General features: G+C 48.5%; 1 protein-coding gene across 1 annotated transcript; it reads left to right on the plus strand.

The window, feature by feature from the left end:
* Positions 1–1,871: 1,871 nt before the first annotated feature.
* Positions 1,872–27,426, plus strand: LOC135896992 (sulfotransferase 2A8-like). The gene is made up of 3 exons (XM_070521374.1): positions 1,872–1,968; positions 6,891–6,920; positions 26,296–27,426. The coding sequence occupies exons 1-3, from the start codon at positions 1,930–1,932 to the stop codon at positions 27,310–27,312; spliced, it is 1,086 nt and encodes a 361-aa protein (XP_070377475.1). The 5' UTR covers positions 1,872–1,929; the 3' UTR covers positions 27,313–27,426.
* Positions 27,427–27,853: the final 427 nt, after the last annotated feature.

Consider the following 27,853-nt stretch of genomic DNA (forward strand, 5'->3'; position numbering starts at 1 on the left):
CCAATGCCACGACCTACTGTATAAAGGTCGTGCCCAATGCACACGGTGCGCAACCGCAAATACATCTCGTTGAATTACACCTCCACATGGAATGTGCTGCAGCATCCACGACCGGAAATTGAAGCCGCGACCACGTGTTCAACAGCTGAAGGCTACAACCATTGAGCCAACAGTGGGCAATAATAACAAGCATATGCCCAAAGCTCAAATCATATAATCGACAGCAGTGCGAGAAATAAAATTTTATTTTGCAAACATCCAAAAGAAAAATCGGCGCAGCCAGTGAACCCACCGCTTGTGCCGGATGCTCAGTGCCACTATCACTGCCACTCGAGTTCGTCGCACCGCTTGAACCGGCGCTGTCGGTGTCCCACAGCAGGCCGTCTTTCGTTCCGTCCAAGTGGTTTGTGATTGAGCACTTAAATGATTTGATCACAACGTCCACTTGGACCCGATTCCAAGTATCCGAAATCCACTTTGCGATGGTTGATGGGGACGCTTTCTGCAGCTTTCGTCGCACAGCCAGCCGTACAGTCCGGTTGCACGGCGTACTCGCGCCGCGGACGCCGTGCCACCTCGGGACTCGGACTATCCGACGGCTCCGGCTCGATGACAGAGTGAGCAAGCGCGCTTGGCAGCCTTGGCTACGCGCTCCTCATAACAAATAGGGGGGTCCTTAGATTCGCATGCAAACTTTTTTCCGAATTTTTTCGCGAATATAGAGTGGGGTGCTTAGAATCGCGAAAATACGGTATTTTAGGAGGGTGGCCTCTCCCCATCCCCACCGGCCACTCTACAATGGAACTTTATTATGAATTCAAGCACACACGCAACAAACGAGGACGGAAGACAACAAAGGACACATACGTCGTAGTTTGCTGTGTGCGCGCTGCAATTTCACATTGAAATCCTGCTAACTCACTCAGCTTTCAGTACTTTTACAAGGGGCGCCGCAGTGGAGACCACTATAATAATTTTGACCACCCGGGGCTCTTTAACGTGACCCAATGCCACGACCTACTGTATAAAGGTCGTGCCCAATGCACACGGTGCGCAACCGCAAATACATCTCGTTGAATTACACCTCCACATGGAATGTGCTGCAGCATCCACGACCGGAAATGGAAGCCGCGACCACGTGTTCAACAGCTGAAGGCTACAACCATTGAGCCAACAGTGGGCAATAATAACAAGCATATGCCCAAAGCTCAAATCATATAATCGACAGCAGTGAAGCTGCCGCCTAAAGTGAGGGACTAACAGCAAGGCACAAAGAGACTAAACGTTTCCGTTCATCCCCCCATTAGTACTTCAGAAAGTGAGGACTAAGCATTTGGTACCTGAAATATGCACACGGCACCTATCACTCACAGTTACTCTCCTAAGAGACTAACCGCTCATCGTGAGGACTAACTGCCGCAGTTGCTCCCGTTTTCCTCCTTTGCGGCTTAGAGTGCAGGCCAGAAAATCGCCTGCGCACATGGTCGTACGTACCGGAGACATCCAAATGACCAGCAGTGGGTACATCGCGTAACTGCGAGAGCTGTCGAGCGCAGATGCTGGGGAACGACGAGAAGCAGTTCAGCCCCATGTGAATTCATAGTGCGTCGGTATTAGGTTCCATCCTGGAGAACAAACAGGGGGCAAAATCCTGTTGCTCCGAGGTAAGGCGTTCATTGATGGATCGCGCATATGGGTCACGACGCTGCTGACCGGCGGTGCATGAGAAGTCGCAGATCGACAAAACGCAGGTGTCTATATCGGTTTCGGTGCTATTGGGAGGGTAGGCAGGATAGCGGGAGAGGCAGTCGGCGTCCTTATGTAGCCGCCCAGAGTTGTAGGACACAAAAAAGTTGTACTCTTGCAGGCCTAAAGCGGAGCACCAAGACAGCCTGTCGGGTCTCTGAGTGAGGAAAGCCAACATAATACATGATGATCTGTCATGACGGTGAAATCTCGACCGAACAGGTAAGGGTGGACCTTAGCAATGGACGAAACAAGGGCCAAGCATTCACGTTCTGTCATGGAGTAGTTGCGCTCTGGTGCTGAAAGATGGCTAGTATACGTGATCATCCGATTGGTGTCCCGCTGTCGTTGGGACAACATAGCGACAATGCCATGCCCTCTGGCATCAGTGCGAACTTCTGTGTAGGCATGCGTATCAAAATGACCCAACATGGGTGGATTGATAAGGTGACTGATAAGCGTTAAAAATGCTGCAACCTGGTCGCGTCCTCAACTAATATTGGTGTCGCTTTTAAGCAGGGCTTTGACAGGACGAGCGATGTCGGCAAAGTTTTGGATAAATCACCAAATAGGAACACAGCCCCAGGAAACTTCGGACATGGATAGAAGAGCGCGGAAGGGGAAACTCAGCAACGGCAAGAACTTTGTCAGGATCAGGCTGGACGCCAGCAGCGTCAACCAAGTGACCAAGTACTCGCATTTGGCGGTGGCTGAAATGGAATTTTGCAGAATTGAGTTGTAGGCCAGCTCGTCGAAAAGAAGCAAGGACAGCTGAGAATAGGTGGAGGTGGCTCTGGAACTTCGGTAAAAGACAATGGCATCATCAACGTAGCAGAGGCATGGGGTCCATTTGAATCAGCGCAGAAGAACGTCAATCATGCGCTCGAAGGTAGCAGCGGCATTGCGCAGTCCGAAAGGCATCAGTTTAAATTAGTTGAGACCATCTAGGGTGACGAATGTGGTCTTTTTGTGATCTCGTTCATAAACTGCGATTTGGCGGTAGCCAGAGCGCAACTCAATTAACGAAAAATAGCTGGCACAGTCTGAGCAGTTCAGCGCGTCATCAATACGCGGAAGCGCATACACATCCTTTTTGATAATCTAATTGAAGTGACGATGATCGATACAAAATCTCCAGATATTATCAGGAGCGCCACCAGTGGGAATTGGATGGGTGACGACAAGGGTCGGGCGATTGCGAAAATCAAAGATGTCTTCATAGGACATCCGAGTGCGGTGAAGGGCGTCGGCGTAAGTAAGCGGTAAATCAGTAGCTATCATTGCTGTGAATTTGTGTCGTGAATTAGGAGGGGCAGAAGCTGCAGCAGTGTTGAATCGTGCTTCGGGCGTAAGAGCAGCCTCTCTACAGTTTTCCAAAGGGGACAGCACAGCGAGAGATACACCCTCAGGAAGCACCTGCAAACACGAACCAAGGTTCAGAAGAGGAAGCCACGCTTGATTGTTGACAAGAGTTACAATTGACAGTGGTAGTGCTATTTGACGGGTCAGGAGGATGTCGCAAAGTGGGGACACCGCGTAAGGACCATCTTGAAGTGGCGGAGAAGGCGACATCGCCACTTCCAGTGCCTCAGTACCTGGAAGTGGTAAGGTTATACATCTACTTGGGACACGTAGTGAATGCGGATCCGGATCATGAGACTGAAATAATCAGAAGAATAAGAATGGGCTGGGGTGCGTTCGGCAGGCATTCTCCGATTATGAACAACAGGTTGCCATTATCCCTCAAGAGAAAAGTTTATAAGAGCTGTGTCTTACCAGTATTCACGTAGTGGTAAGACACAGCTTTCCACAATTTACCTTTCCACAATTTCCTTTACCTAGCAGCTTCACCACAAATGGTGTACTTACATACACTTTACACGATCCTGACTGAATGTGTGTCCTCATCACCACGCCGAGAGATTTACATAGTGTTTTTGTCCATACTATAGAACTGTGGAATGCTTTGCCCGGACATGTTCGTTCTTTGTCAACAGGCTGAATTCTGCGATCTTGTATATGTTAACCTCTGATCTTGCTTTGCATCTTGTTTTCTTTTTGTTTGCGCTTTCTTGTTTTTTGCTACATTTGTATTTTGTAATCCCCATTCTTGCAATGACCGTGTGTAGCTACAGTACGTTCAAATAAATGGAGGAAATAAATTTCAGCACAAGGTCGCGGGATTGAATCCCGGCCATGGCGGCCGCATATCGATGGGAAAAGAAATGCGAAAACACCCGTGTACTTAGATTTAGGTGCACGTTAAAGAACCCCGGGTGGTCGAAATTTCCGGAGTCCTCCACTACGGCATGCCTCATAATCAGAAAGTGGTTTTGGCACGTAAAACCCCATATTTTAACTTTTTTTTTTTGAAATTTCAATCTGATGGCTGTGCTAACTTAAAAGCATGTGGTAGTGGGGGACTGCGGATAAATTTTTGTCACCAGGGGAACCTTAACGTGCCCCTAATGCAGAGGACAGAGGCGTTTTTTATTTCATTTCGCCCCCATCAAAATGGGGCCGTCGCGGCCGGGATTAGATCTCGCGACCTCGTGCTTAGCAGCGCAACACTACAGCCTCTTAGCTATCGCGACGGGTGTTTTTTTTCTCGATAAACCAAGGAACCAGATAGTTCATGTCGTCACGCGTGACAAAGAGCACGTGGCAGCACTAGCACTGGGGTAAATGATGCTACAAAGAACCAGGCTAAAGTTTGTTTCGTACAAAAATAAAAAAGTGTTTTATTTTCAAGCAAGAAAAACTTACTGCTAAATTATGATTATGGAGGAAACTTTTGGTACAATGCCGTGCAGCTTTCTTGGGTGCTGGACCTTGTTTGCTCTCTCAGGGTGTCGTGCTGCGACTGGCCTGAAAACAACAGTGGCTCTTTAATATACATATGGCAGTAGCATGCTTGTACAGAACTCAGTGAAGGACAATACGTTCTTTTGGAAGAGGGGTCAACAAAGCCCTGCAGTGTGTGCGCGTGGGAGAACCGTGTGAGAGGCCACTTCTAAAATATCTTTATTCCAGCCAGACGACTATTGCGTTTCAGGTAACTAAAGAAGATTAGTCCGTGGACAGTCAGTGGCACCGTATACACTTTGAAACAAACAGCCCTCACCCTGGGACATATTGTAGACGCCCTGCCGCATGCACAGAACACATACATACAGAACACGTATAAAACATACACACGCACACAACATCTACGCTACAGGCACATGCACATGCACCCAACATGCAAAAAACCCAACACACACTGCACACACAGCTCCATGTTGGTGGTGGCTGATTTTTTTAAGAATGTAGAAGGCTACAGAGGGAATTGCATTGCATTCACTTTATTATTGCCCATATGCAGTAGCCCATGTGTGCACCTCAGGGTAATTGAGGCGTCTGTGGTTCACTTTCGTAAGTACGGTTAAGCATACAAAAAGCGACAGATCCCCACAATGACTATTCCTTCGTTTTAAAGAAACAACAGTGAATTATGACACGGAAAGAAAAAGATCTCAGGTTGGCCTCGACCGGTTCAGCTACAAGTGTAATTACCACCCTATCTCTATCTTGGGCGGTTTGTTCATTGTTTTTATGCGTGTCACTATTCATGACAACATTAACATACCGTTTGTGAAACTATGCTTCCAGCATTTTTCACATCATGCAGCTAGTTAGGAAGCAATAAAAAATGAATATGCATCTTCTCTGATGAATTCCTCTTTTTTAACTCTTCTAAACTAACGCAACTATTCACTTGAGGGCACATGTTGAAATTGCGGCATTGAAGCCGATCAGTGAAGTGATGAAACGACTTGGTTGCTTCTTGCCCTCAGTTTCGGAATATGCACATATGCTTTAAATATAATACTTATGAAGCTGTTAAGCTAATCGTTTTACCTAGCAACCAGAATATTGCAATCTGTCAATCAAGTAAAAAGCTCTCTGATATGTAATCCATATTAATTGGTCGGATTGCGCTATACGCTCCATGCGCATTTTTAATTTCTTGAGCTAAAAGAAAGTCTTTCGCCGGAAAGGCGAAGCACCGATGGCGATAGCAAACTATGAGACAGCTATACGAAGTAAGGATACTAGTTTTATCGGCAGTGTAAAATTCGAAGCATTCGTTTACTAGCCGAGTTAACAAGCGTGGTGTCAGCGAGCACAAACAAACATCAACACAGCACACTGGATGAACGCGCACGCTCCCTGTCAAAACGGTGGCATGACAAGCGCAGCAGCAGCAGCGAGCGAAGCGACCGTCGCGCGATCTGTCGGTTCAACGCAAGGGCGGCGAGAACACAGCACGCACAAATGCATGAGGTGTCTGCAGGTCAATTTCAAGATACGGCGTGAGGTCGCGCGCCCAAAGTGCGCACTTGTTGGCGGAGTTGATGTCCTTCCCGCGCGGCCTCCGTCAGCTCCACTTGCGCCCTGTGGAGACATGCGCCGTCGCAAACAAACAACACGTCAGCTATTTTCGTAACAACGCCTAGCAGAATGGCACAAGGTCGTAAATAGTCCTGGTAATTTAAAGCGGTGGACACATTACGTTAACTATATAGTACTATAGTTACCTCAGACAATGGCACATGTTGCTTTAAAGCTTTCCTTACTAAATGTGTTGCTGTAGTTCAATTCACGGCAATTTCTTCAAGTTTTCTTATTTTTGCAGTCTACCATTCATACATTTAGTTATACTTTGTCGGAGTAAGGTAGTGAGGCTACACCATGCGAGCAATCCTTCGTGTTCACGAGCGTGATGACAGCATATCTTCCCGCCTGGGGTACTAGCCTCTTCCGTGCTGTGCTTTTGAAATGCGCAGAGAGGGCACAAAGCCACACAGTCTAGTGTTCCCGCTAGCTGTATCGTTACCGTCGGGAAATGATTCATTTCCCGACGGTAACGCACTAAAGCACTCAAACTGCAGCAATCGAAGCAACAAAATCAATACTGGATACCATGTGCCCTCATATGCGGCGGGTTCATATGCCATCATCAAAAGAAATAAACTATTACACAACAGAAAATAGCACCCCTTTGCGTTCACTCCAATAAACTAACACTTCTTCGTAGCTAAGAGCTAACGTCGCTTAGTGAGCTTTGTTGAGTGCTCACGCATGTTTTTTATTTCTCGCAGCGACAGAAAAAACAAGTACATTCCAAAAAGGTAAGAATAGACAATATTACAATTGTCAAGCCCACTGGCTAGCCCTTACGTGTGCTATAACAAAAGACTAAAGCTTAATTTTATACTCAAATATGACGTTACCTCACAAAGCACAGCGTACGCTGAAATGCGTACACTCTTAAAACGGCTGCACCCTTTGGGGTGTATATTTGTCCCACTACGATAATCGTCATCTGCCTTGCTTGCGTTTCCTTTCCTGAAAATTCGGCGCTCGCTACTTTCCTGTCGAGAATGCTGCGTCACACTGATAAGGCGCATGCCGTTCGCGACTGGAAAGTACCGGGCTCGCAGCGTTAAAGAAAGGAAACGCGGGCAGCACGGATGACGATTATTGTTGTGGGACAAGATACGCCCCAAAGGGTGCAAATTTTTCTAAGAGTGTAATTGATAAGTTGTCACTGTCCGCCTGAATTTCCTTTGCGGGCTACATTGTTGTCCTGTTCTATGTCATGAACATGTGGAAAATATTGCGTAAAACAATTGATCATGCACTTTTTGCAAGGTATTTAAAAAGGAAACAAGCCATCTCCTGCGATTTTAGAAAGCAGAAACGCAGCAGTGCTGACATGCGTTGACACGAAGAGCAGCCATCTTGATTATAGCACGGGGCAACAAAGCAGTACCGGCAACAGCGCGTCGTGCGTGGTATATTCAAAAACAGCGTGTATCAAAAAAAAACATTTAATTTTATTTTACATTTTACACGCAGTTACAATAATATTAAAAAGGTTACAGTATAGTTTTTACTCGATTTGTATTAGGATAAAGATAAAGCTAAGATGAAGATTCAGATAAAGATTAAGATAAAGCTAAGATAAAGATTAAGGGCCAGACAATGAAATCTTCCTTACCTCAGTAAGGAAGCCTTCATTGCAGTGAGGCTACCTTATGTCACTCTGAAAGCTTCGTTACTGAGGCGCCCTCCGTGAAGGCTTCCTGGGTACTTCCTCAGCATAAGGAGCCAAACAATGAAATCTTCCTTACCTCACTAAGGAAGCCTTCATTGAGGTGAGGCTACCTTATGTCACTCTGAAAGCTTCCTTACTGAGGGGCCCTCGGTGAAGGTTTGCTTGGTGCTTCCTCAACATAAGGTAGCTCCAAAGCTACCTTCATGCGTCCTTACGCCGCTCCTGGCCCTGAACGAGCGCTTCACCTCACTGCTTAACCACGTGGCATTCGCTTGCGCATGCGCACTGTCGCCCACCTGCGGAGAAGCGCGAGCACGGTACGTCTTGCCAGGCATGTTCGTTTTAGTCACGCGTGCGGCATGAAAGCATTGCTAGGCGTTGCTAGGCGTTGCAAGACGCCGGCGTGCCAGCGTTGCTGGAGCACATCAAGTTTTGCATTGTAATGCGCTACTTTTTTTAACTTTAGTAAACAAAACTAGAAGAAAGCGTCCACGCTTCTCTATATTAGCTATTCAATTTGAAGATTGTGCGTCGATACAACATTTTTTAATAAAATAATGGTGTTCGTGGAAAGATTTGAAGAGATAATCTCGAACCCAGGCGTGCGGCAACCACTCCTTAGGTGAGGACGGGTGAAGGAAGCTTTCAGAGTACGCTTGCTTCCTCCATCGGTCCTTCGCTGTAAGGAGGCCTCACGTAAGGTTAGGAAGCGCTCGAAGGAAAGGAACGTTTTATTGTTTGGGCCAAGCTACCTTCAGGCGTCCTTACGCCACTCCTGGCCCTGAACGAGCGCTTCGCCTCACTGCTTAACCACGTGACGTTTACTTGCGCATGCGCGCTGTCGCCCACCTTCGGAGAAGCGCGAGCACGGTACGTTTTGCCAGGCACGTTCGTTTCAGTCACGCGTGCGGCATGAAAGTATTGCTAGGCGTTGCTAGGCGTTGCAAGACGCCGGCGTGCCAGCGTTGCTGGAGCACATCAAGTTTTGCACTGTAATGCGCTACTTCTTTAGGTTTGTAAACAAAACTAGAAAAAGGCATCCACGCTTCTCTACATTAGCTCATCAACTTAAAGATTGTGCGACGATACAACTTTTTTTATTGAATAGTGGTGTTCTGGTGTTCGCCAAAACTTTTAAGAGATAATCTCGAACCCAGGCATGGCGGCAACCGCTCCTTACGTGAGGAAGGGTGAAGGGAGCTTTCAGAGTATGCTTGCTTCCTCCATCGGTCCTTCACTGTAAGCAGGCCTCACGTAAGGTTAGGAAGCACTCGAAGGAAAGGAACGTTTCATTGTTTGGGCCTAAGATAAAGCGAGGACGACAATAAGTGACAATTTCCACTGCAACTAAAGGTAGCGCAAACGGCAAACATGCAATGCAATAGTTATAGAAATACAATGGTGACATATAGTGTCATACGGTATTGCGTGGGGCGACACATGGCCACTCTTAAAAAGTGCATTGGACAAAATAAAGCGGGGACAGCCACAACGGTTTTCTTCAGCCCTACAACAAATTGAGTGCACATTAATCCATAGGTGGCACCTTCCTGTTTTCAGGAATAAGTGTAGTGCACGTAGTGTCATGGCTACGGCACCACGGCCGCTAATATCTGAATACTAACACAAACCTACTAGCAGCAGACTGCCGCTTCGCTGACTGGTTTTATATGCCAGGAAACTTTGTTACGGGCACAGCGATTTGTGCTAGATGGAGTGAGAGGTGCACCGGATTTGATTTTCCCGGGCAGGAGGGAGGGCGGAGCTCAATAAAAAATACACCGGGCTCAGCAAAACAAACTCGACACCCTCATACGAGGGGTCTACAAGCAAGCACTTGGGCTCCCGCACTGCACCAGCACTGAACTCTTCAACCAACTGGGAGTTCACAACAACCTTTCCGAAGTCATTGAAGCTCAACAACGCTCTCAGCATGAACGGCTCACCCTTACTGAAACAGGGCGCTTTATTCTGTCCACGCTTGGCTTAAACTACCATCAGCAACAGGGCCCCAAACAACCGATCCCGACCGACATCCGTAGCTGGATCTACATACACCCTATCCCTGGAAATATGCACCATGAATATAACAGGGCCCGATGCCAAGCTCGGGCCGGAGCTATCACACAAGCCCTTGCCCACGTACCTGGCGTCACATTTGTTGATGCAGCCCAATACACCCATGGCACACGATTTGTGGCCGTCGCCACACGCGATGGAGCCCTACACCACGCCTGCAGCGTCACTACCCCCACTGCCGAGACGGCTGAAGAAGTGGCCATCGCCCTGGCCACTTTAGATCCCACCTGTCACACCATAGTGTGTGACTCTCGCTCAGCCGTCACTAACTTCAGCAAAGGGCATATTTCTCCCCAAGCTCTTCGCATCCTCTGCCAGGTACCACACTCTAAAGACAGCATAATCTCCCTAACATGGATCCCGGCCTATGCGGGCCCTGTCCACCCACACCTCCTCAATCTCAACGAGGTCACCCACTCCATTGCGCGAGGCCTGGTCAACCGCGCCGGAGTCACTGGAAATGAGTTGGACACCAGGGACAGTCTGACAACTTATAACGATCTCGTTAAGGCCTTTTACTAAAGTCGCCGAATCTTCCCCCCGCCTCACCCAAAGTTCAGCCAGGCGCAGGCTACCACCCTGCGTCTACTACAAACAAACACGTACCCTTCACCCGCCCGCCTCCACCTTATATTTCCCGACGTCTACACTACCCCCAACTGCCGGTGCTGTGGAATTCACCCGGCTACGCTTCCGCATATGCTATGGGAGTGCCCAGCACAGTACACCCAGACTAACACCACGACTCTCTCGTCGAGGTTGCATGAGGCTCTGCGGAGCCCCGCACTCGACGACCAAACCTGGGCGACCCAGCATGCCCGCGAGGCGGCAGCGAGGCAAGCCCTCGACGTGCCTGCGTGGGAGGCTTAGGCCCGGCCATCATAAAGTGCTGGTTCTACAATAAAAGTTTATTCCTCCTCCTGGAGGTAGCCAAAGGAGAAAAATAGTAATGAGCATAAAATACAATAAGACAAATATAGCTTGAACAAGCAATCAACCAAATCCAAATCTTTTAAAATGTAACTCAGGGACACTGTTGGCGTTCTTTATATAATGTGCCAGTTTCGTTTTCGTTTGTCTTTAGAAGCATTTCAGAGGGATCGATTGACGTGGTGAGAACAGACCTCGAAATCGAGAAAGATTGGTGCCTGGCCTACGGCGGGAAAATAATTTGTAGCCACCATTTGATAGGATGCAGAGTTCATGACCTCGGCCCTTCAAAGAAATGCACCACAAATCCCCAAGATAAGAGAGCGAACCACGCATGAAAATTCGGCTAAACGTGAGCTCGGTGTAGTTGTATAATAAAGCTTTAAAGCACGAAACTATAATAAGCACGGTTGTCTGCCCTTACATTTCAAAATACAATTAATATATTGCTACGGCACAATATGTGTGATCACGAAAGGCCAGCAGTGTGAAGACGACGACGACGGTTAGAAGCTTGCGCGGGCTGTCGCCTCTTGGCCAAGCGCAGCGTATTTTCCCTTAAATATATTTGTACATAGCTTTTCGTCTGCGTCTTCCTACGTAACATATCTGGTGGAGGTGGACGTTCCCTGTACCTCGTCACGGAGCTTCGCAGTGGACGGTACGTCGAGCCTTCCTTCATGGCTCCTGGTGACGACAACCCGACTCCGCCGGCTCCGACACCTGCTGCCACTTCGCCGACCTACATCACTCTCCCCGCTCCCGGTGATCCTGGCGTATTCTCGGGCCACGATGGGGAAGACGTCGATGACTGGATCAGCCTGTATGAACACGTCAGCCGCAATAACCGGTGGGACCCTACTATTATGCTCGCCAACGTAGTCTTTTACCTCGGTGGCACACCTCGAGTTTGGTATCGCACGCACGAAGATGAGCTCACCAGTTGGGATTCACTCAAGACACAACTTCGAGACTTGTTCGGCAACCCCTACGGTCAACAACTTGCCGCGCAGAAGGCCTTTCCGGCCGTGTGCAGACGTCAACAGAGCCCTATGTCACGTACATTCAGGACGTCTTGGCTCTGTGCCGCAAAGTTGACACCCACATGACTGAGTCAGACAAGGTTTCCCACATCCTCAAAGGCATTGCCGATGACGCCTTCAACTTGCTCGTTTGCTACAACGTAGCCACGGTGGATGCTGTTATAAAAGAGTGCCGCCGCCTGGAACTCGCCAAAAGCCGACGTATTGACCAGCAGTTTGCCCGTCTGCCCAACACCCCAGCGACATCTTCCTGTGCCGACGCTCCTCGTCCCAACAACACTGCCGATGTTACCAGGATCGTCCGGCGTGAGATCGAGGCCGCCTATCCGGCTGCCTTCGACTCCAGTCCCACCAACACATCTGCAGTCACGGTCTCACTGATCCAGGCAGTTGTCAGCCAGGAGTTTGAAAACATGGGTCTTCACACCATCTGCTCGGCCCATCGCCCTGATCCCCGCCCGGCTTCTTCGATTTCGCCCCGTCCCGCATCTTCTTACCCACCACGTTTCCGCAACCCATCTGAATGGCGCACTGCTGACGACAAGCCTATTTGTTTCCACTGCCATCGAATCGGGCACATTTCTCGGTACTGTCGTAGTCGCTGGAGTTCCCCGATCCGGTCTACTTATACTGCCTACTCTCGCCCCTCAGGTGGCCCTTCTCGTCCCTATGCCGCACGCTCCGATAATGCCGCCACTGATTCTTCTGCAACGAACCGCCCCTATTCTCGTTCGCCTTCGCCCCAACGACGACAATCTCGCTCTCCCCAGCCCCGTCGCTCCTATTCGCCGACTCCCTTCGGACGCCGCTCCCAGCCGGAAAACTAGACGATGCAGCGCCTCGAGGTGACGCTGCATTGCTCCCTACGCCGCCAAATCCTCTACTGACTTTGCCCACTCATCTGAACCTTCTTGACGTGCAAGTCGACGGTGTTGCTGTGTCTGCTCTCATAGACACTGGAGCGCATTTGTCCGTAATGAGCGCTGACCTTCGTAACCGGCTCAAGAAAATTATCACGCCCGCCACGACGCCTGTTGTCCGTGTCGCCGATGGCGGATCAGCCCCCGTAATTGGTATGTGTACCGCCCGCGTCTCCTTCGCCGATCGCTCAACCATCGTGCTATTCACAGTCATCGCCCACTGTCCCCACGACATCATCCTCGGCTTAGACTTCCTCTCCGCACATTCTGCTCTCATCGACTGTTCCGCCAGTACTCTCCGCCTTGACCTGCCTGTTCTGGATCCTGCTGAACCCCACCCCAGTCGCCTCAGTTCCGCCGACTTCGTTCGCTTGCCACCTTCGGCACTGACCTACGTTGGCCTAGTGTCATCCCCACCAGTCCCCGACGGTCACTACATCGCGGCTCCTATGCAAGACGTCCTCCTTACACACGGGATCACAGTACCCCATACAGTTTTATCTATTACGGCGAATTGCGTCTGCCTGCCAGTGGTCAACTTTGGCTTGCCGACACAAGTGCTGCCACGTGGGATGTCTTTGGCCCAGCTTTGTTCATTCGAGGATCACTCAGTAGCATCCATTGCAGTAGACGACACTTCATCCGATACTCCTCTACCATCGCAGTCGACAAATTGTACCATTGCTGACTTACGGAAAATGATTGCCCCCGACTTGCCCTTCGACTACGCTCGTGAACTCTACCGCGCTCTGTTTTCCTACCACGACATTTTTTACTTTAACGATCGTCCTTTGGCCCAACCTACAGCTGTCAAACATCGCATTAATACCGGCGATGCCCCTCCTATTCATCGCCGCCCGTATCGAGTGTCCCCAGCTGAGCGTCAAGTTATTCACGCAGAAGTTCGCAAAATGCTTGCCAAGAACATTATTGAACCGTCATGTAGTCCTTGGGCGTCACCGGTTGTGCTGGTAAAAAAGAAGGATGGCTCATGGCGCTTTTGCGTGGATTATCGGCACCTTAACAGGGTTACCAAAAAGGACGTGTATCCCCTACCTCGGATTGATGACGCCCTTGACTGCCTCCACGGTGCTCGCTATTTCTCCTCTATTGACCTTCGCTCCGGCTATTGGCAGATTGCCGTGGACGATCTCGACCGCGAGAAGACTGCCTTTGTAACACCCGACGGTCTTTATCAATTCAAGGTGATGCCGTTCGGCCTATGTAACGCTCCTGCCACTTTTGAACGCATGATGGACTCCCTTCTTCACGGTTTCAAATGGTCCACGTGCTTGTGCTACTTGGACGACGTTATCGTATTCTCCCCAACGTTCGCTACGCACCTCGAGCGCCTCTCAGCAGTCCTGGACGTTTTTCGGCGAGCCAGTCTGCAACTCAACGCATCGAAGTGCCAATTCGGCCATCGCCAGATTACCGTCCTTGGACATCTCGTTGACGCGAACGGAGTGCAACCGGACCCAGGCAAGATCCATGCTGTTGCGCACTTCCCTGTTCCGAAGTGTGTCAAGGATGTGCGCAGCTTCATCGGCCTTTGTTCGTACTTCCGCCGTTTCGTGAGGAATTTCGCCGCCATAGCACGACCACTACCCGACGTTTTGAAAAAAGACGCTCCTTTCCAGTGGGGCGATAACGAGGCCTCTGCATTCTCTCATCTAATCGACATTCTCACAACGCCTCCCGTTCTGGCCCATTTCGATCCTTCTGCGCCTACCGAAGTCCGTACTGATGCCAGCGGTCACGGAATTGGAGCAGTACTGGCACAACGCCAGCGTGGCCACGACCGTGTTATCGCTTACGCCAGCAGGCTCCTCTCACCCGCGGAGCGCAACTATTCCATCACTGAGCGTGAGTGTCTGGCCCTAGTTTGGGCGGTTGCGAAATTCCGCCCATACTTATATGTCCGATCCTTTTCCGTTGTCACAGACCATCACGCGCTTTGTTGGTTATGCTCATTGAAAGACCCTTCAGGAAGACTTGGTCGCTGGGCCTTACGCCTCCAAGAATATTCGTTCTCCGTCACCTACAAATCTGGCCGACTACACAAGGACGCTGACTGCCTGTCTCGCTACCCGGTATACGAGCCTGACGACGCCGACAGTAGTACCGCGGACGGCATTTTCTCTGTGTCTGCCTTCGCTAACATCGCCGATGAGCAGTACCGAGACCTATCGCTGCGAGTTCTCATCGAGCGTCTGCACTCTACACCTACCGACGCATCCGTTCGCCGATATGTACTCCAGGGCGGCATTCTGTACCGAAGGAGCTTCCTCCCTGATGGCCCTGGTCTTCTTCTTGTCGTGCCACAACATCTACGACAGACTGTGCTCTTTGAGATGCATGACGCACCCACTGCAGGACATCTTGGGATAACCCGCACGTACGACCGCGTCCGCCGCCGCTTCTATTGGCCTGGCCTCGCTCGCTCCGTTCCACGCTATGTTGCTGCCTGTGATCCCTGCCAGCGTCGGAAGACACCTCAGGTGCTACCTGCCGGTCATCTCCAGCCGATCACCGTCCCTGTGGAACCGTTCTTTGGTGTTGGATTAGACCTGCTCGGTCCCTTTCCCACGTCATCCTCTGGGAACAAATGGGTAGCCGTCGCGACTGATTACGCCACCCGATACGCTATCACTCGGGCTCTCCCTACCAGCTGCGCCACTGACGTCGCGGACTTTCTCTTGCGTGACATTATCTTGCTTCATGGCGCCCCGCGACAGCTGCTTACTGACCGTGGTCGAAACTTCCTCTCGAGAGTTATCGCTGACATTCTGCGTTCCTGTTCCATTCAACACAAACTGACCACTTCATACCATCCTCAAACCAATGGCCTGACAGAGCGGTTAAACCGTACTCTTACCGATATGCTGGCCAAGTACGTTTCCAAGGACCACCACGACTGGGACATTGCCCTTCCTTACGTAACATTTGCGTACAATTCTTCCCGGCACGACACTGCCGGATTTTCTCCCTTTTATCTACTGTACGGTCGCGACCCTACCTTGCCCCTAGACACGGCACTTCCTCCTGCTGCGGTCTCAACAAGCGAGTATGCGCGCGACGCCATCGCCCTCGCCGACCATGCACGCCAGCTTGCCCGTGGTCGACTTGCGGCCTCACAGACTACTGAGCAGTGTCAGTACAACGCCCGCCATCGTGACGTACAGTTCTCACCTGGTGCGCTCGTGCTCCTGTGGTCGCCCTCTCGTCACGTCGGACTTTCCGAGAAGCTTCTTTCGCGATACACAGGGCCCTACCGCGTGCTGCGCCAGGTGACGCCTGTGACTTACGAAATTGCTCCTGTGGGCTCAACCTCGTCCTCTGCTGTGGCATCTAGTGATGTCGTACACGTCAGTAGGCTCAAGGCCTACTACACTGCTTCCGAGTCCGATCTTTAGTCGCTCCGGGACGGCGCTTTTGCAGCCGGGGGTAGTGCTACGGCACAATATGTGCGATCACGAAAGGCCAGCAGTGTGAAGACGACGACGACGGTTAGAAGCTTGCGCGGGCTGTCGCCTCTTGGCCAAGCGCAGCGTATTTTCCTTGTAAATATATTTGTACATAGCTTTTCGTCTGCGTCTTCCTACGTAACAATATTTTTACATTATTTGTCCATGCATTCGTGGCAAATAATTTTAAAAAGCTTGAACCAAGCAATTGTTTATGAAGATACTAACAAATAAACGACGTATCAATGCACAAAATATGAAACGAATATTTTATTTAATACCGCATACTTGCCGAATTGCGTCCTTTATGGCAAGCTGCAGGCTGTTGCCGAAGCAGCCAAATCGAAATTTCTCCAACTCATGGAACTCGCTTAGAAGCTCTTTGGTAAGCGTTTCGGGCAATTGTCGAAATTCAAGAATCACCCGTGTCCTGGGCATTCGAGGCATGTTAAATATCCTCTGGTGCTTACAGATTACACTGGAGTACGGTGTGCCTCATAATGATATATTGGTTTTGGGACTTCAAACTCAGAAATTTTATTCTACTTCAGCCGCTTCGAGTGTATCTATCCTCTTGCACCTACCAAGTGGCCCAAGTTGTCTACTTTCTTGGCTGACTAGGTATGTGATCCTGGTCATGATGCCATCGTGGTGGTTCCATCGTAGTCATTCCACTATCATGACCATAGTCTGGTTGTGCTGTCGTTGACACGCCTACAATCTCGATAACCAGTCGCCCAAGTTGCTCCTCAAAACAGCTCTAGCTATTTGGTTATTTGGGTTAAACATTTGGTTATTATTATTTGCTTTGAACACATACAATTAACAGGAAAGTTAAAGCGAGTTGCAGGCTGGCAACTGCCACTGGAAGGGGCACAACGCCTGCCTACTCTTCTGAAGGGAAGTGACAGCCACAAAGAGATCGAAGCTAGGAAGGAGGGGAGGAAAGAGGAAAGGAAGAGGAACAAACAAATCTAAAGAATGAAGTAGAACACAGTACAGATCACACACAGTAGGGCCGGTCACTGCAGGTCACGCTACTACAGAACGTTGAATATAATAGTTTCGACACTACAAACGTGAACCTATGTTAGTTGACTGTAGAAAAGTAAGTAGAGCGCGATGAGCGTGATCACGTTTAGACGCACAACCACTGGGGTACAAACATTGGTCGAGTGTCGTACACCACAGGCCAAGGAGATTATAGTCTCCCACTAGCGACATGCGCTGCGCACTGAAAGCGGCACACTCAAATATAATGTGCTGAAGCGTCTCGTAGAAGCCACAAGACGTATACTATGGACTTGCCACATGTCCTTGTCTGTACAAACGTTCGTGCACGTTCAAGCCGCCAACCCTCAGCTTGAATAGTTGTGCTCTAGCGCAAAGAGGCAAGCCTCGACCGCGAACGCGCGGCGGAAACGTTACATTTGCGACGCGCTGGTCTGGATGCTGCTTGAGTAGGTAGCGACGCAGCATCAGACGAGCGTCATCAAGCTTGCACAAAAATTCTGGGCAGTGAAAGTTGTTATGAGTGCAAGTTGAAGCGAGCCGATCAGCTTCTTCATTTCCAGACATTCCTACGTGGGAAGGTATTCATTGAGCAGCGAAAGATACCCCACGGTATGAAATTTTGCTCGCCGAGTCAGTAATGCTGCGCACAAGCGCATAATTAATCTCTCTGCGCTGTAACGCAGTCCGTAAATATGTCAATCTTCGATGTAGTAAACTCCTCCTGGACGTATTTCAGTGCAACATTAATCGCTGCTAGCTCAGCAGTTGTTGACGAAGTTGGATGAGGGATATGAAAGATACGCCGTACTTGAGTCAAAGGGCAGACAAAAGCTGCAGAGGCGCCGTGACCGTCGCTGTGCACAGATGCATCTGTGAATACTTGAAAATAATCTAGAAACTTTTCGAACATGTGAGAGTGAGCCGTATGGAATATCGCTGAAAGAGGCCTATCAGACTTTTTATGCATGTCAGGGATTGTGAGGTAAATGGGGAATACGTGTTTCGTGACATCTTTTGGAGGCAGAGGCGTAACTGAAGCAGCATGTTCAGAAATGTCAGTGATATTCACAAATAATGCCGCCATTTGTCCCATGCGAGATGATGGGCGGTGAATGAAACAATCAAGGAGTGAGTGACCATTCGAGGCGCGGTGCAGACGCTCAATATGATATAGAGCTCTCTTGTCTGCTTGTAGCCTCATGGGTAGCTGAAGAGCTTCAGTGAGTAATGCAACAGATTGCGCCTCACGAGGTAATCCAAGTATTAGTCGAAGGGCAACGCGATGACCTCGTTCCAGTTGAGCCATCAAACTAGGTGGTATGTTCATAACTAGTAACGCGTACATCATGCCTGAGAGTACAGATGATGGTGCACTTGGAGAGCCGTAGTTTGGTCGCAGCCAGCGCGTCTAGCAGTCAAGGCGGCCACATACTTAAGGAGGGAGTGCGATTTGCGTCGTACATACTTAATGGCAGGACGCCAAGAGGTACGATCATCCACAATGAACCCGAAATAACATTGTTGTCGCATCCAGTTTATAGGCGGTTCTCCAAGGTACAGTCGGCTCATTGTTCGACGAGCGCATTGTTTAGGGAGATATGTTATTGCAGCCGACTTAGCAGGTGACATGAGCAAGCCTATTTCACCCAAGCACTCCGGAGTTGCGGTTTGAGCTCTTTGCAGGCTTGCACGAAGTCGCGGACCAAGGTGCGAAGGGCCACTTATCCACAGAGCAATGTCATCTGCGCAGACAGCTATGCTCACAGGGAAGTCACTGTCCCGAGGCAAACGACTTGGAAGCGCGGACAGTATGGTGTCAAACAAAAGCGGTGATAATACGCTGCCCTGTGAGACACCGCACTTCACATTTCGGTATTCACTAGTTACTCCTCCGACATGCAATTTCATCTGGCGCTCTGATAGAAAATTATGCACAAAGCGTTGCACTTGATCCGAAATTCCCGCGGTTGCAAGAGCGAAAATAATCACCTGATGCGGAACTGAATCGAAAGCGTGCTGTATGTCTAGGAAAATCATGTAGGCGGAATGCTTGTTTGCTTTAGCAAATTCGAGCACTGAGACAAGGTATGATATGCTGTCTACAGCTGAACGGCGGCGATGAAAGCCACCTATGACATAAGGGAAAAAATTAAGCTCCTCTAGCCTGACATCTAAGCGAAACAAGACCATTCGCTCCATTGACTTGATGACATTTGAATTTAGGGATATTGGCTGGTAGGACTTGAAGTGTCTTGCAGGGTGTCCGGGCTTCAAAAGTGGTATCACCACGGACGATTTCCACTCATCAAGGATTACACCAGTTCCCATACTTCATCATACTCGTCGAATACACGGTCATGGAAACTCTCATAAACGTTAAGCAATGCTTGATATGTCGCACCATCTTCACCTGGGGCAGAGCGGCGTTTGGAGGGGCTCAGCGCGTGCCGCAGCTCCTCAAGAGTGAAATCTGCGTCATCCATCTGGCAAGCTGGACCGTAGGAAGCGCTTATGGCGTTGTGACTTGTCAAAAAAGGAAGGTCGCCATTTGTGGTGTCACTGGATGCAGGAGAGACGAAAATGTCCTCAAATGCGTCCGCTATACCTTTTGGTGACTGGCCAGTCACTATCCTCAATGCAGTCGTAGTATTCTTGCGAATTTCAGGAGTGCGGAGAGCGTTCAATGTGCGCCATACGTTTCCAAAACCACTTCCAATATGCAACGAACTACACAAAGCTTCCCAGCTCTTGCGATGAAGCTGTTTTGTATGCCGCCGTATGGCTGGATCAATGCGGTTATACATAGTCCAGTCGGTGCCTCGTTTAGAGCGCTGTGCCCGCCTATAAGCGCACCGTCGGCATGCGCGGAGCCATAAAAGCTTTAGATCTGGGTTTGCCTTGACGATATTCCGTCGTCGTTGTACTGTAGCTTCTCGTAAGCACCCACTCATCAGTTTAAACAGGCTGTCTTGAGATGGTGCCTCTGAGAAGAGCTGACGGAACTTGTCCCAGTTAGTCACTCTATACGCGACAGCCTGGCGACCCACAGTATGTTTTGGTGTTAACCAAATCGGTATTGTGATCCGAGCCCAACTGGTCAGGTTTACATGACCAGGCTAAGTACACATATCTTGTTGATACGGCAAGGTCTATAGTGGAATGCTCCTTTCCTCTAGCTATAAATGTAGGTGAACCGTCATTCAATATTCGGAAATTGTTCTTGATAATGATCTCGTTAATCTCTGTCCCACAATTGCCTTGGGGACGGCTACACCATCGTGGATAATGGGCATTAAAATATTCGCATAACACTAACGATGCAACACACCGAGACGCTAAGCACTCAAGTAGTGAGGTTTCGGAAGAATGTGCAGGCCTGTTGTTTATGCTCGCCACCGTCGTACTCACACCTCTGAGGCTCACAGTAACAGCTGCACACTCAAACTCATCGTCACAGATGCCGTGTATGTCAATAACCACGAAATCCAAGTCCGCACGCACGTACACTGATGCCTTTGTAGCATTGCGCGTATGCAGCGCGTCCACGCACTGGAAAAAGCCACAAGCTGGTTCCGCGCATCGAGTGTTACTGTATACATCCACGAAGCCTGGCAATCGACATCCATCGTTCCTTACGTTAATTTCCTGAAGTGCTATAATGTCTGGTGGAGTCTTCATAGCGATGAGTCGAAGAACTAGATCAGCGTGCCTCGGTCGCATCGACCTGACATTACATTGAGGCAAATATGGGTGAGGCTGCTGACAACTGTTAAAATTGTTTGAGGTAAAACGTCTAGTGAAGGCCGTCGAGGACTAGAACGAGGGCCTCCAAAAGTTGCTCAGCTGCTGGGGCTGCTGGTGTCTGGGGACCCGGCGATTACAGATCTGATGACTTTGACAAGCATCTTCAGAAGATTGACAAGTTGCACATCGTCGTTGGTTGAGACCGGTCTAGGTGCTGTGCTTGCAGTGCTTTCCACTGTGGTCGAAGTCTTTGTAGATACTTGTTCCGACGATTTCGATAGCAACGATGGTGACGAGTTGCCTGAGAAGCAGGAGGCCCGCCCCCCTACTATCTGATGCGTTGTGTCTTCGTCATTCTTTGAACGTGCTGCTTCCCAGTCGCTGGAGCAGCACTACGGCGACGGGAGCTTTCATCTCCTGCTGCCCTCTTCTTGGCTTTCTCTTTTAGTGCTTTTAGTTCTTTCTTCAAAGTGGAACATCCTTTATCCGTTGCCAAATGCTCACCATTGCAGTTAGGGCACCGATATGCCTTAATTTCACAGGAATCTACATGGTGATCCCCACCGCATTTGGCACAGACCCGATTTCTGGTGCAAAAACCCTGAACATTTCCAAACTTAAAACACTTATAGCATTGCAAAAGCCGTGGTATGAAAGGTCGAACAGGCTAGCGTACAAGTCCGGCCTTTATATGACTAGGCAGCATTGCAGAGGCAAAAAGTATCTTCATACACTTTGACGAGACCAACCTTCGAACGCTAATTATTTTGCATGGTAGCGTGCAAATGATCACTTTCTTAAAAATGTCCTCTTTGAGATCCAAGTCAACATCACATAAGACACCAGCCGCTATATTTGTACCGTATGGTATATAGGGAGGCGTGTGGACCTCACAGATTTCAGGCAAAGCGAGTAGAGTTTGCGCCATCTTATCATGAGTCGTGTCAACGGCTATGACGTTTTTCAGGGGTTCACGCGCACCTCTTGGATTAGTCCAGGGGCCAGTTTGAAGAAGAAATCATTACGTTTCTGTCTGCACATAGTATTCAGGCTTACCACCACGTCGACGGGCATAAAAGCTACTGTCGTAGTCTTGATAGTGCTGTATATGTAGTCGCTTCACTTGAGGACGATGCCGGAGACGTCCGCCTCGGACGGCGCTGCTTGACATGTGTGAAAGCATCGGAATCTTCCGACCTTGAGTCAGAAATCTCGGAATCAGCAGCGTCAGATCCTACTGCCGAACTGAGGCGCTTCCGAACCACGTGCAACCTACGCTGACCACCAGACGAGTCCAAGACCATATCTTCCATGGCAAGCTCCACCGGCAGGATCTCCCAGCAGAGTAGGAGTCTTCAGGGTTAAGCACAGACGTCGTTGCGTGTTACAGACACACAAAAATAACACAAATAGAGAAAACTGAGCACCAGAAGAAAACCAGCAACCGAGCGCAAAAACTTCGTCCCCGTTCCCTCGAATTTGGTTGAGTACTCGACAAGTAATGCACAGGTAACTGGCTCTGCTCTTACCGCCGTCAAGTTGTCTTCAACTTTTCATGTAATTTCTGTGTGATGGGTATGAAGATAAACCTTAACATTAACGTAGAACCGCAATTTTGAAATTACAGAGTTCGAAATATACAAGGTGTTGCAGATAATTTTAGCCAGAGTTTAAAAATACGCAAGTGCCATGTAGTCCGACAGAAGAAAGGTAATGTTGTTTACCGTCGCCTGAACATGCTCAAACTATTTATTTCAATCACCTAATTATGTAATTATTACCAATCAACTAATTGACGTATCATCATCATCATCAGCCTTGTTACGCCCACTGCAGGGCAAATGCCTCTCCCACACTTCTCCAATTACCTGAGAAGCAGGAGGCCTAATTGTGGTAATAATTGTGCACTAATGCACTAATTGTGGCCATGTTGTCCCTGCAAACTTCTCAATCTCATCCGCCCACCTAACTTTCTGACGCGCCCTGCTACGCTTCCCTTTCCTTGGAATCTAATCCGTAACCCTTAATTACCATCGGTTATCTTCCCTCCTGATTACATGTCCTGCCTATGCCCATTTATTTTCTTGTTTTCAACTAAGATTTCATTAACTCGCGTTTGTTCCCTCACCGTATCGGCTCTTTTCTTATTCTTTGACGTTACACCCATCATTCTTCTTTCTATAGCTCGTTGCGTCGTCCTCAATTTAAGTAGAACCCTTTTAGTTAGCCTCCAGGTTTCTGCCCTGTACGTCAGTACTGATAAGACACAGCTGTTATACACTTTTCACTTGAGAGATAATGGCAACCTGCTGTTCATGATCAGAGAATGCCTGCCAAACGCACCCCAGCCCATTCTTATTCTTCTGATTATTTCAGTCTCATGATCCGGATCCGCGTTCACTAGCTGTCATAAGTAAATGTATTCCCTTTCCACTTGCAGTGCCTGGTGTTCTCTTCCGAGACAGTTGAACATTACTTTAGTTTTCTTTAGAATTATGTTTACTTAATAATAATGTTTAGACCCACCCTTCTGCTTTGCCTCTCCAGGTCAGTGAGCATGCATTGCAATTGGTCCCCTGAGTTACTACTCAAGGCAATAAATATCATCAGCGAATCCCAAGTTACTAAAGTATTCTCGATTAACTCTTATCCCCAATCGTTCCCAATCCAGGTATGAATACCTCCTGTAATCACGCTGTGAATAGCATTGGACAGATCGTATCTCCCTACCTGACGCCTTTCTTTATTGGGATTTTGTTGCTTTTCTTATGGAGGACTAATTGACATATAAATTATTGTAAATATATGAAAAGTGTCAAATAGAAAATTGTAGAGCGACATGAAAAGCTCGCGATACAGCTTCCTGTTGCTCCATACGTGCTACATAAATGTGGTTTTCTGAGAGTGGAAGAAGTCCGCAAATGCACGCGAAATTCCCGTGCGACTGGTCGCTCGAGGAACATAGCGTGTATTCGCGGGCTTTATTAACGGTCGGAGAAACACTTTTATGTAGAACGTATCGAGCTAGTTACACAGACATACCGAAGTGGTTATTATGAGTAGTGATGCTGCTTTTATAAGCGACACAAGATCGTAAAATTTGATACCATGTTTCCCCTCCTTAGAATCCAACCATGGACTCGTTAGCGTCGGATGCGATTCAGAGTAGTTTCCATTTAATAGAAGAGAGTTCCAGAATGTATTAAAGTATACATAGACGACAATCTCAGTCCCTAATCTTCTCCATCATTATCATCCCCATTGATCTATTTTTGGTTAGAAATGTGCATTTTTTTTGCCTCGACCAGGCAAGGGTTTGTAAAAAGTCACCAACAGTAATTGAAACTCTATAGTAATGTCAAATGGCGTCAATCGATGTCGTATTACGAACAGAGAAAACGCGCATAACCATGTTCCTGGGAGCCTCTGCTGACTATGTCTATGGAAGTAGTCTATCGAGAAAAAAGAGAATACGGGTTTTCACGTCCAACAGCAGCTCAGGAGATGCATACAAGACCAAAGGAAAATAATTTAGAAGAACAGGGACTTTTTTTACACGTTATCCGAAGCAATCCCGCATGTTAAGCAGCGCGAAGCTTCAGCCACTCAGTGAGACTTATTAAGGTCTGTGTGACAGCTCCACAAATATAGAAACACATTGTTGTCGCGTTGTACGTATACTAAGCGTACTTAGCGTCGCAGGTGTTCTGTGGTTTAACAGCATTACCTATCATACGTGGCCGCAAAGCACTTTTATTGGTTTTTCGTTGAGCCAAATTTTTTCTTGAACGTTCCGTAGTAAATTAATCAAACGTTCCTTTGTCCTTCTAAAAGGCTCTCTACAAATTGTGCGACACACAGAATGAATTCATGTGACGTGAAATAAGAAGCAAAATGCACGTGAAACATCGACGGAGGAGAGAATATAAGCGGCAGAAGGAATAAAGGCCCTACTGAACGATAGGAAGCTCTGTCCGCGGCCCTGGTTCGGGCTGTGCTGAGACAAGCGGGCTAGTCGGCGAACTCACGTCCTTTCAACAACATTTAGCAACCTGATCCTGGGTAAGAATACGTGCAAATGTATTTTCACTGCGTGTTTGGCTAAGGAGCCTTCTCACTTTCCTGGAACTTAGCTTCTGGTTAGCTTTTATAAGTGCGCATACTCGTACATTACAAAGGCTTGTAGAAGCAATCGTCATTGTTTTACCCATGCCTCGTATATCGCACAGTAAATAAATTCTGATAAGTGGTGGTGGTAAGTACCGCATGTGACAAAGAAATAAACGCTATGGCGCAGGAGCAACGTAGTGCCTCGACCGCCACGCTTAAACCCCCGCCTGCAGTTACACGTAACTACCACCATCACTACCACAGGCATTGCAGTGTTTGTTTTGTCCATAGTGTCGTATATGCGCAAGTGATATACAAGAGGGTGAAAAACGACCGTTACGTCGAGCTCAATTAACAAAAATTTATCAACAAAAACCCGAATCTTTCTTCCTGAGGTTTGTTAGCTGGTACCAGGACATTGACAGAATTCGCTTAAATCAACATTAGCAGAAATTGCAGGCGGCTAGTATGAACGTCCGGCCAGGCTGGCTTCCGCAGAATTGTGGACATGAATCTCGCTGACTATGTACAATGTTCAGGCCAATTTACCCTAATTAGTTGAGAATATTTTTCTGTAAAGATTCTAGTGAAAGGTCTGAATACCGTCTTCGCGTTAAAGATGTAGTTTTCATTGTGGTTGGCGTAGTGTTCATTTGTAAACCTTTATATAATAACTTTTAATAACTGGATGGCTTACTGGTATGAGCTGGGGTGAGGGATAGTGGTTGGCAACTTAAAATACATGAATAAACACAGAATGAAGAAGCTCTTCATAAGCTTCCGACCAAGTCAGCGCCTTCCACAAAACTCTCATTAAAACTTAGAGTGGGCAAAGTATCGGCGTTGGGGAGGGGGGAGGGCGTAGGCCATGTCGCCAGTTAGGTAAAGCCACATCCCTTGCGCTTTTTTCATAGTATGTCGGGACCGATACACTCCTTTAATAGGCGCCTACCTATTGCTTTATAATGCACCATTCCAACCAGGCGGCCTTCTTCGAGGCCTAGAGATTGTCGTCAGTAAGGTCCGACGTTGAGCTATTTAGTTATTGACTTGTGACGTTCTGTAGCTTCCATGACACAAAGAACACATTACGTTTAGGAAAGCTTTGAGGCAGTTACGCTCTTTCTCATTGTACGCAGATGGCAGAGACAAAGGGTCCCACATCGATCATTCTGGACGAAGAACCTGAGATGCTAAAAATTACTCCAAGAAGACCGCACTGCAATCTCGTAGACGGAATCCTCATAAGCGCCTTGTACGACCCACAACTTTATCGGAAGTCCATGAACTTTCGTGCAAAAAATGGAGATCTCGTTCTGTTTTCGTTTCCAAAGAGCGGCACCCACTGGGTTGCGTATATCATACAACTCATCCTGAAGAGGGGTCAACCAATCAAGACTTACAGGGAATTCACGGAGAACATGCGCATTATGGAGATAATTGGGTTAGAACGCTGGAAACCGAGCCTGCCGATGAGGATTGTGGCCGCGCGCCCGCCACCTCGAAAGCTACTGATCAGCGATGAGGCGAAGTACGTGTACGTGGCACGAAACCCTTGGGACGTGTGCGTCTCGTCATACCACATGCTCACAACGATCCAAAACCACGGCTTCGCAGACGCTACGTTCGAAGAATTCGTGGACGCGTTCTTGGCTGGAGAGATCGGTTACGGGAACTTCTTCGACCACGTCATCGCTGGGTACGCTCTGCGGGACGAACCCAACGTGTTCTTTGTCACGTACGAGGAACTTGCCAGAGACACGAGAGGCACGGTGCTCAGGCTGGCTCGGTTTCTGGGCCAGGAGTACGCTGCTGAGCTTGAAGGCGACGAAGCGATGCTGGAAAAACTACTTCAAAGGTGCAAGGCAGATTACATGAGAGATGTGATTGTAATAGACTTTGACGACAGCTCCGGCGGGGATTGGCAGCGCACGCTTGCACGACTGAATGTGGAATGTAAGGATTTCCGCTGTGGTGACGGAAAGAAGTTTACCGTCGTAAGGAAAGGCAAAGTTGGTGATTGGAAGACCTACTTTACGCCAAAGCTGCTCCTTAGGATGGAGGCGGCTATACGAGAGGCCGCTAATAAGTCTTCCGTCATGGAATTATGGAAAAATATGCGAGACGAGGCACTGATGGTTCTGGACGAAAGCTAAATGAAGCAGTGAACTGTTGTTATTTCAGTGGTTGGAACGGACATCGTTTGTTTTGCTTGATATCAATTAGGTGACCAAAAAGGTGCGTGTTGTCATGGCCCAAGTCTAGACTGAAAAGCCTGAGAATGCTTTTTGTGATCTTGTGATGCACTAAAGAAATAAACGCACAAGGTTCTTCTCCCCTTTCAAAGTGAGTAAATTCGTGAGTTCTTAATTTATGTCGCACTCGTCAATTCGACTTCGACTCACGCAGGCACATTACTGTGTGTGGAGGAGAGAGGGGAAAGGGAAGAGTCTGCATTTTCAGAACAGAGAAAGTTTTACGGTCTAGGCAGTGATGACAACAGTACACGGCCTTTTTCGTGAACCATTACATTCATACCTACGACAGTGCTTGCTAATGCTATGCGCCCTTATCGATAAATAAAGATTGTTGTTGCCTCTGACCTAGCGGCATCGTATAAGTTGAGGCAATACCTCGACGTTTCCTGTGTGGAGTAAATTTTGGATTTGGAGCCCTAAAGTCCCATGTTACTACTAA

Source organism: Dermacentor albipictus, chromosome 7 (assembly GCF_038994185.2).
Source record: "Dermacentor albipictus isolate Rhodes 1998 colony chromosome 7, USDA_Dalb.pri_finalv2, whole genome shotgun sequence".
Lineage (NCBI taxonomy): Eukaryota > Metazoa > Arthropoda > Arachnida > Ixodida > Ixodidae > Dermacentor > Dermacentor albipictus.